This window comes from Archocentrus centrarchus, unplaced genomic scaffold (assembly GCF_007364275.1).
Source record: "Archocentrus centrarchus isolate MPI-CPG fArcCen1 unplaced genomic scaffold, fArcCen1 scaffold_50_ctg1, whole genome shotgun sequence".
NCBI lineage: Eukaryota > Metazoa > Chordata > Actinopteri > Cichliformes > Cichlidae > Archocentrus > Archocentrus centrarchus.
The window spans coordinates 1,127,956-1,138,372 of NW_022060273.1; the positions used below are offsets into that span (position 1 = coordinate 1,127,956).

The window sequence follows — 10,417 nt, forward strand, 5'->3', positions numbered from 1 at the left end:
GCCAGACAGTCAGCCACCTAATAATGTAACTAGACCCGCTTCTGATTGTTCCAGCAGTTTTTGTCTTCATGTTTGGATTTTGTCTTAGTTTTTCCAGTGACCTGCCTCCAGGCTGCCAGTTTTGACCTTTGTTTGTTCCTCTCTGCTCAGAAAAGGATCACTCCTCCACTATTCAGCACTCACCTGCCTGCCCTCCTGAAAACCCAGAACGTCTGCCTCTCTCGCTCCTCCTGAATGAAATCCCCACGCTTCACCAAGTAAGCTCTTTACTTTTTGCAGTCACCGTCAGGATAACCTCCACTGGACCACGTTTCTAATTCTGCTCTCCCTCTCTGTAGAAACGGTCCTGCCATCTGACCCATGCCCACATCGCCCAGAAGAGTGACAGTTCCCTTCTACTCCCGTGCTCCCAAAGACCTCTTTGAGTTTACAGTTCAGACTCTCCGCTCGAGTGTTTGATACAGTTTGTGTTTATTGTGTGCCAACGCTAAGCTGGTAAATAAATTTCCTTCAACTTTTAAGTTGCTGTATCTCCTAAGTCTGCTTTGACATTTCTGACCATTTCTAAGTTTTCATAAATGAACTCCTTTCTATTCTTACTGTTACAAAACACTTTACATTACAGTCTACATTCATATTCATATTTCATCCAGCACTTTTATATGCTATACCTATGTTATAGCTACAACCAGCATTTTCTTTCACAGACACTCACACACTCCTGCACTGACTGCAGCAACTGCGCTGCTGTACAGTATTAAATTCAATTCAGTCCAAAATGCTGCAGCTAGAGTACTGACAGGGACTAGAAAGAGAGAGCAGATTTCTCCCATATTGGCTTCTCTTCATTGGCTCCCTGTAAAATCTTCTCACATACAAGGTCTGAATAATCAGGCCCCATCTTATCTCAAAGACCTCATAGTACCATATCACCCCAACAGAGCACTTCACTCTCAGACTGCTGGCTTACTTGTGGTTCCTAGGATACTTAAGAGCAGAATGGGAGGCAGAGCCTTCAGCTTTCAGGCGCCTCTTCTGTGGAACCAGCTCCTAGCTTGGATTCAGGAGACAGACACCCTCTCTATTTTTAAGATTAGGCTTAAAACTTTCCTTTATGATCAAGCTTATAGTTAGGGCTGGATCAGGTGACCCTGAACCCTCCCTTAGTTATGCTGCAATAGGCATTGAATGTTGGGGATTCCCATGATGCACTGAACGTTTTTTTTACATTCCTTTTACTTTGTTTATACTCCACTCTACATTTAATCATTAGTTATTATTAATCTCTGGCTCTCTTCCACAGTGTGTCTTTTGTCTTGTCTCTCTCCCCCCAGCCAAACCAATCACAGCAGATGACTGCCCCTCCCTGAGCCTGGTTCTGCTGGAGGTTTCTTCCTGTTAAAAGGGAGTTTTTCCTTTCCACTGCTGCCAAGTGCTGCTCATAGGGGGTCGTTTTGACTGTTGGGTTTTCTGTGTAATTATTGTAGGGTCTTTACCTTACAGCAGGGCTCTTCAACTCCAGGCCTCGAGAGCCCCTGTCCTGCAGGTTTTAGATGTGTCCCTGATCCAACACACCTGAATCAAATGGCTGAATTACCTCCTCAGTATGCAGTCAGGTTTTCCAGAGTCCTGCTAATGACTTCTATATTTGACACAGGTGTAAAATTCATGGGCGTAAAATTCTGCTGTATTATGCTCCACTATGTATATCAGTGAAAACTGAGCAATGGCCATTTTCCACAAATATTGTTGAGGATGTTCACAATTTCGTTAACCCCTTGTCTGATTTCATGTCTCCACAAGACCTCCACTGTACAGCTTTTTACAGTAAAGGCCCCTGTGAGGATTTTGAAAAGGTATGGTATAAAATCCACTTTGATAGATTCACAGTTTCCTTATTGTTTTGGAATGATCATGTGTCTGCTTTACAGGTTTGCCTCACTTCTGATCAGAAACGTTGTTTTTGGATGAAAAACTCCATCCCTCACATCTCCTTATCAAAGCCACGAGAGATGGGATGGGAGGAGATCAGTGTTTTTGTCTCACGATGTTTGCGCGCCTTAGATTGGACATCCACACGTGACCCCTCTGTTTTGTGGTCACCCTCAAAAGACCTTTGCCTTCTGTTGTGCATGCAGAATGTACTGTAACATTAACCTCTGAGTCTGAATGCATGATGAGCTCATCATCATCCCACACAACAATTCCAGATTCAGTACTGTCTCAAATTCCAAAAGACGTGTGGGCTAAATCTAAGTATGATGTAGAACTCATTAAGGGTTGTGAAGCCGTTGGGATCACTCTAAAATCCTCTTTCCGGCCCTGTCAAAATCAATATCCCTTAAAACCTGAAGCTGTTGAGGGCATAACACCAGTTTTAAATCCCTTTTGGAGGCCGGAGTTATTGTTCCCTGTCCAGCCTCACCTGTTCGAACTCCACTGTTCCCTGTAAAGAAAATTAGGGACCCAGGTGGAGAGAGTGTGGAGATTTATCCAAGTTTACAAGCAGTAAACAAAGCTGTTGTGCCTAGGGCACCCACAGTACCTAACCCACATACAATTTTGTCACAGATTCCTCAGTCAGCTACTTATTTCTCTGTTGTTGACCTGGCCAATGCCTTTTTCACTGTTCCTGTGCATCCTGATAGTCAGTTTTGGTTTGCTTTTGAGTTCAATGGGAGAGCCTGGACCTTCACACGCTTTTGTCAAGGGTACTGCGAGACCTTCCATGATCTTCAACTCTGCCCTGAAAGCTTCACTGGATGATCTACAGCTTTTACCAGGTTCTATACTCTTACAGTATGTTGATGATCTTTTACTCTGTTCTTCAAGACAGACCCAATGCTCAGAAGACACTGTCTCTCTACTCAACCACCTACATGCCAAGGGTCACAAGGCCAGTCTCTCTAAGTTGCAGTTCGCCCAACCGGGAGTCACATTCTTGGGCCATGTTATTTCACACAGCACACGTTCTTTATCTTCAAAAAGGGTGGAAGCAGTACAAAGCATTCCTAAACCCCAAAAAAAGAAACAAATGATGTCTTTTCTGGGTATGACCTCATACTGTAGAAATTTCACCCCGAATTACTCCACTATTGAAGCACTGCAAGCACAAATGATTCATGGGAACAATCTCGCAGCATGTGATGCTGCCACTTGGACTCCTGAAGGTGAGGAAGCCTTTCAAACCTTGAAAATGTCATTACTATCTGCCCCTGCTTTGGCCCTTCCAGACTCTTCTCGTTCTTTTGTTCAGATGGTAGATGAGAAGAAGGGCTACATGTCTTCTGTCCTCTTACAGAAACACGGGGACCATCTTAGGCCTGTTGCTTACTATTCTTCACGGCTAGACTCAGTAGCTGCAGGTCTTCCTGGTTGCTTGAGAGCCATGGCCGCCACTGAGAAAGCAGTTCTGGCTTCTCACGACGTTGTTGGTTATTCCCCTTTAACTGTTTTGGTTCCTCATTCTGTCTCTATCATTCTTCTTGAGGAAAAAACTTTTCACCTCTCCGCAGCCAGATGGCTTCGTTACACCTCTGTTCTCTTAGACATGCCCAACATCACAGTTCAATGCTGCACCACTCTAAACCCCTCAACTCTTCTCCCTACTGCTGAGGATGGAGAACATCATGACTGTGCAGGAGTTGTGGAGCACACATGCGCTTAACGACCAGACTTGACTGATCTTCCTCTCGACAACTCCGACATAATTCTTTTCGTGGACATGTAAGTTGGCTGCACACAAAACTGTTACCATTTATACTGATTCTCAACATGTTTTTGGTATTGTGCATGATTTTGGCACCCTGTAGAACACAGAGCTTTCCTGAAGTCAGATGTAAAACCTATCTTGAATGCTCCACAGGTCGCGGACCTTCTTGAGGCTATTCTGCTGCCCTCAGCAGTGGCAGTTGTCAAATTTTCTGCTCATACAAATGGAACTGATTTCATTTCAAAAGGAAATGTTTTTGCTGACAAAGCCACAAAAGCTGCCTCACTTATGCCTGTCTCTGAACACCATGCCATGTTCTCAACACAATCTGAAACTCCACCCCTGCTGTTATCTGACATTCAGAGTTTTGCCACTTCTCCTGAAAAACAACTTTGGGCACGTTGTGACTGTGTTCACACACCTGAAGGGTGGTTCTCATGCTGCAGGTGACCTGAATTACACCCGTCAACATGATCCTTACACACTTCCAATAGAGGCTGGGGGCATTAAAACTTCTGTATCATATATGGTCACTTTCAATGTTACTGTGCTAGGATTGAACATCTCTATGTCTTATAATAATACTGACAGATTTTCAAATGTTCTTATCCCTTCAATTGAATTAGGCTATACTTGTCTCACAAATTTCGTTTGGGTATGTGGCACTCGCTCCTCTTTGTTTTTGCCAGCTGGCTGGAGTGGAACATGCTATTTAGCCCATCTGCTCCCAAATGTCTTGTTGTATACTGATCACTCAATGATCCAGCACACACGTAGGCTAAAACGAGACAGAGTGTCAGGGGGAGAACTTTTCCTTTCAGGTATTTTCCCGGGATGGGGGTAGTGAATCTAGGCCACCACATTAATGCTATAAGTGTATCTTTAGAGAACTTAACTGCCCTGGTTGAGGAAGGTTTTGATGTTCTAGGGAAAGAAGCCAAAATTGTACATCCTATGCTCCTGCAACATCAAGTAGGACTCAATTTCCTGTTGGCCGAACGAGGTGGCCTGTGCCATTTGATAGGACAACACTGTTGCACTTACATCCCTGACAACACGTAAAACATGACTGATGTTCACTCTGCTCTAGATGTATTGCGCTCCAAACTGCATGCTGAAAACGCCGGCATAACAGAGACAGGGTGGGACCACTTTGATGGGGGTGGAAGGCTGTTCTAATCAAAGTGGGTACGATTTTTGGAATTGTGATTTTTGCTTTGATCCTACTATCATTGTTCCTTTAGTGAAGTCTCTGATCACTCGAATGTTTACTCTTCATATGATACATTATTCGCCAGTTGCTGCTCGACCACATGAGTTTCAAGTGACTGACTCTGAAGAAGAATACGACACATTTTTTGAAACTTAAGTACTTTGTATCTTGCTCATGTTAATAGAGATCTGTGAGAGTAATTCATGATGTCAAGCCTGAAAGCTCCCTGTGAGAAGGGCCTGATCTGATAATATTTGGTAGTCCAGGATATTAATGGTTTTTATTACTCTTTTAAATTAAAAGAGGGATGCACGATATATCGGCATTAATATCGGTATCGGCCGATGTTCGTAATTTTTTTACATATCGGCATCGGTCAGATGAGTACAATTGGACCGATACCCACAACCGATGTTGCCGTTATTGTTTGTGCCTGTAGGGAGCGAAAAAATGTCAGCGGTGTGGGCGTTTTTTACGGTGTCAAAAGAAGACACTCGAAAAGCAATATGCAACACCTGCAAAGTCGAGGTAATGCGAGGAGGATGCCACGTCAAGTCGTTCAACACCACAAACTTAGTTTCTCATTTGAAAAATCGCCACCCCGAACTACACAAACGATTGCAGGAGGCTAACGCTAGCCAGCAGGAAAAAACGAAGGCAGCGGCGGCTGCAGCTGGGAGCCCAATACAGCAGGTGCTCGACCAGACCAAGAAATTTGCGAAGGACAGCGCAAAGGCCAGGTCAATAACCAGCAAGGTAATGGAAATGATTGCCCTTGACGACCAGCCATTTTCCATAGTAGAGGACCGTGGATTTCACCAGTTGATAGAACATATTGAACCCCGCTATAGCCTGTCGAGTCGGCGCTACTTCTCCGACGTCTCCCTCCCTGCTCTGTATGAAGTTGTGGCCACGCATATCCACAAATTGTTGGACAATGTGATTGACATTAGCTTCACTACGGATATATGGAGCTCAGACGTAAGTCAGATGAGTATGTTGAGCCTTACCGCTCAGTGGATTGAAAAACTTTGAAATGAAGAGAGCTGTTTTACATGCACAAGAGTTTGCGGGATCGCATACGGGGGTTGCCATTGCTGGCGCATTTGACTGCATGTTTGCTAGGTGGAAAATTAAAAAAGACAGTGTGCATGTTGTGCTCCATGACAATGCGCGGAATATGCAGAAGGCAATGGCGGAGTGCGGCGTTAAAAGCCTGGGCTGCATGGCTCACACGCTACAGTTAGCAGTGCATGATGGAGTGTTAAGCCAGCGGAGCATTTCTGACTGTGTGGCTATCGGGAGGAAAATAGTTGGACATTTTTGCCACTCTCAACTCGCCACCTCTCGGCTGAGAGACATACAGCAAGAGTTAGGCATGAAAACCATGGTGCTACAGCAAGCTGTCGCTACCAGATGGAACAGTACTTTTTACATGATGAAAAGTCTCCTGGACCAAAAGCGCACGCTCGGTGTGTATGCAGCAGACCATGAGCTGCCTGCTTGTTTTAGTGCGTATCAGTGGGGCCTCGTTGAAAACATGAACACGCTTCTCAGTTCATTTGAACAATTAACGAGGGAGATCAGCTCACATTTGGCTACTGCTGCGGACGTGATTCCATCAGTTGTGGCACTGAAACGTTTGCTGAGCAAGGCAGCTGACATGGACAGTGGGGTGCGCACAGCAAAGCACACTCTATTGGAAGCTGTGAACAAGCGATTTGAATTCGCTTTCTCTGAGCCGCTTTACTACTTGGCAACGATCATTGACCCCCGGTACAAAGACCGTTATTTTGACACGGTCACCAAGCAAGCGGCGGTAAATATGCTCCAGAAGCAAGTGGACAAAATGACTTACAGCGCTACGGAGACACCGGGCACAGAAGAACCGCAAAAGAAGAAGATGAGAAAAAGTGAGGAGGAGGGAAAGTCACTTCTTGACATGCATGATGAAATTCTGGAGGAAAACTCAACCATGGAACACCAGGCGGGCCTGAGGAGCCACATAAGTGTGCAGGTATAGTATTATCACATCATGTCTTTGGTTCAAATAGCCAAGACTGTAAAAATGACTTACATGAAAAAGCAAATTGTTGTAAAAAATATTATTAAGTAATGCTTCTCTTCCCCCTTGAGGTTGATCTGTAGCACTGGTAATCTCCTTAAAGCAAAATTCATCAAAGCTCTTAAGTGGAGGAGGACAATGTTTTAATGTCTCGATTGCTGGTGCTTTCAGACAGTCATAGTAATACACTTGTCTATATTCCTGTAGGTGCATGGCTATCTGAGTGAGCCCCTCATCCCCAGAAGTGAGAACCCACTGCAGTATTGGAAGAGCAACAAGTCCCGCTTTCCTGCTCTGGCCAGAGCAGCATGCAAGTACCTTTCAGCTCCATGTACAAGTGTGGACAGTGAACGTCTCTTCTCTGCTGCATCACATATTGTTGATGAAAAGAGAAACAGGATCCAGTGCGAGAAAGCAGAAATGCTTCTCTTTGTGAAAAAAAACCTGCCTTTGCTGATGTAGGCCTGGACTATAAATTACTATTTCACAGTGTTGAAAACACTGTTTCAGTGTTTGGGACATTTACTTTGAGTACACTGTGGCTGCTTTAAGTTGGAAAATGTGCAAAGACCACCACTTTTGAATTACAGTTATGTCACAGTTGATTGAGCATTTCTATGGGTCTTGAAATCGACTTGTTTTTTATGTTTGCTTGGTGTTTCAGTGTTTCGGCATTTCTTGAAAAATGGTAGCCCTGTAAGTTACAGGGGTTACAGGCTGTAACCCTGTTATGGGGAACTTAAAAAAATGTTCTGATAATAAAAGAAGACATTCAAAAATTCAGCTTGCATGATTTTCAGTCTATACAAAATTTTATCATCTCAGAAACGTATATCGATATCGGAAAATATCGGTAATCGGCCATAAAAGCAAAGTTATTATCGGATATCGGTATCGGCCTAAATTTTCATATCGGTGCATCCCTACTTTTAATACATTTCTTTTATTACTTCAGCACCATTACCATTATTCTCATTTTTATTACTTTTATATGTTATTCTTGCATAACATTTTCTTGTAATGTGTGATTATTGTGATTATTGAATAATCAAAAGGGTGGAACTGCAAATTTATTTCTGTATTTTCTGAGTTCATCTCAGTTTCTGTTTCCACTCTCGCTCGAACAAAGATACAAAACCCCGTCCTCTCTTTATTTGAATTTCTCTCTGAATAATCCAAATGTCACCCCATCTGGCAAAACTTAAGGTCACCTAAGATGTGTTACACCCAGGGTGGGGTTGGGTTAAGTTCATATAAGCTGTATGCAAGCAGAAGTACTTCGGAGAATATCACTCAGAATCACCCTCTGTTGTGAGCTTCTCCCCTTGCACAAGAGAATAAACTTGTGCATCCCAAGAATCTTGTCTCATCCTTGATCGATAAGAAAATTCCACTACATGTGTTAGCTAGTGTTGTTCCCAGTTAACTCTGGAAGTGGAAGAGAGGCACTGATATAGGCATTACATCCTTTGGATTTTTCACAGGAAACTCTGTCACAGTCCACGGGCGGTGAGAATGAAGACTCAGACAGGAGGAAGTGTAGTGGTATCATTCATGTCACCAACAATGAAGGTTGAAAGACAGAAAACATTAAAAACTAAAATAGTAGACTGTTACTGATGAACTGGCTTTTGACAGATGTTTTACTTAAATGCAGATCTTCTTCGTGGTTTCATTTGTCAAGTATTCTGTTTGTCAAAAAAGTTGCTTTTAGGATTTGGATAAAAAGAAAATAAAATGTATGCAATTATTTTAGTGGTAATAAGCAGATGTGCAGTCAGTTTTATAGCATGCCAACTGACTTACCAACTGTTGTGAATACAGTGCAGCAGAAGAACATTGAGCCGAAAAAATCCCATCTGTCATGTCTCTGGAAATATATGGACTTGAAATCGATCTGTATCATCGTCCTCACTTCCTCCACTAAACCTTCGGTGGAAGTGCCGTTATCTAAAAGAATCGAGAAAATCCTGAGTACAGAATAAATCAGTGTTGCCACTGACAAATAGATAATATAAAGAAATCCGCACACCGTGGTCCAATTTGTATTAAATGTAAATCACCGAATCGCGAAATACTGAAAAGCTCATCAAATAAATGTTTAATTAACAGATCTGCTGAAGCTTTGTGCGGCTTACCCCTGAGGCTTTCGACAGTTCCCACCATTTGGCGCAGAAAGTTATCATACTCCTGCTGTACAGCGGACGGTTGTTGTCCCTCGATGTGGTGGAAAATAAGCGCACCCAGCGCTGCGTATGCAACCAGAGAGGAGCACAGCAAAAGGTGGGGAACGAACCTCCAAAAACGCGCTGCACATTTTTCCGACTCATTTTTTACACTTATTCTTCTCTTCGCTTTCACGGACATCTTCGTCCTCTTCCACCGCAGCTCCTGCAGTCCGTGAGGAGAGCCGTTTTGGGTGCGCTTACTGTGGGTTATACTGATTTTTGTCTCTCGCAACTGCCGAGAACTGCGAGCCCGTCGCGGGGCCGCGCACAGCCAAGGCGGAACCTACAGGACTTTGTAACATAACTGGGCTGTGCTTATTAAAAAAAAAGTGATGTTATCTTCTTGATCATCTTTAGGAGAACATTGCTGAAGGAGAACTATTTTCTATTTCTGCTCAGAGATACTTCATGTCAACCACTTAAATTAACTCAAACTGATTAACCTTAGATTGCGCCCGCAGTTTTTTCTTTTAATTGGCGGGTGCACGCCTGGTCAACGATATAATGCATCTCTTAGGTTTTACAGTCCAACAGGCCAGACGAAATGGGCCAAACGTTAAACCATGTGATTGATGCATCTGTAGAAAAAAAATACAAGTAGCCTATGCCTTTCTGCGTCACGCCAAGTGTCTAAATCAACACTGTCAAGCCAAAGTGGCGACGTGCATTATTTGGCAGTACTGGTTTCATCCCCTATTATTTTGGCTGACTATATATATATATAAAATTCATACTGTTGGATTAAAACAGATCAAAATACAGTGTGGGAAACATCATTTGATCTTTATGTCTGGCCAGGGAAATACAAGCTTTGGACATACAGTGTAGAAACTGAACATTTAACAGTGTCTAAAATCGTCTTCTGTCTGACCATTTTTTAAATAACATTTCAATTTATAGTAAAGGATTACACAGCAATACATTTCATGACAGTCAGTGTTTATCTCGAAGTAAGTCAGTTTAAGGAAGTGATTCCTCCACTGTTATCTTCTTCAGATAACAGTGCAGAGCAGCTACCTATTTTGATTATCTTGTTGTGCTATGAAAAAGTCCCCATTAAGCTGGGACATCTTAGCCCTGACAGAGGAAAACAAGAAAACCCCAGTTTCTTTTCAGCACGTTAGCCAAGAGTCAGAGCTCTGTTGGGTCTACATCCCATTAATTTTAACTAGTAATAACTTTAATTTCTTCACAAATAA

The 10,417-nt window shown here is 43.0% G+C and overlaps 1 protein-coding gene across 1 annotated transcript in view; it reads right to left on the reverse strand.

Annotated features, from left to right (window-relative positions):
- Window positions 1-9,390, reverse strand: part of kcnk18 (potassium channel, subfamily K, member 18) — a 31,985-nt gene extending 22,595 nt beyond the window's left edge. Inside the window, exons 1-2 of the mRNA XM_030725252.1 lie at window positions 9,129-9,390; window positions 8,797-8,940 (exon numbers count right to left, since the gene is read on the reverse strand). Of these exons, the coding sequence (XP_030581112.1) occupies window positions 8,797-8,940; window positions 9,129-9,357 (373 nt within the window). The 5' untranslated portion in view covers window positions 9,358-9,390. The remainder of the gene's footprint in view (window positions 1-8,796; window positions 8,941-9,128) is intronic.
- Between the last annotated feature and the right edge of the window lie 1,027 nt (window positions 9,391-10,417).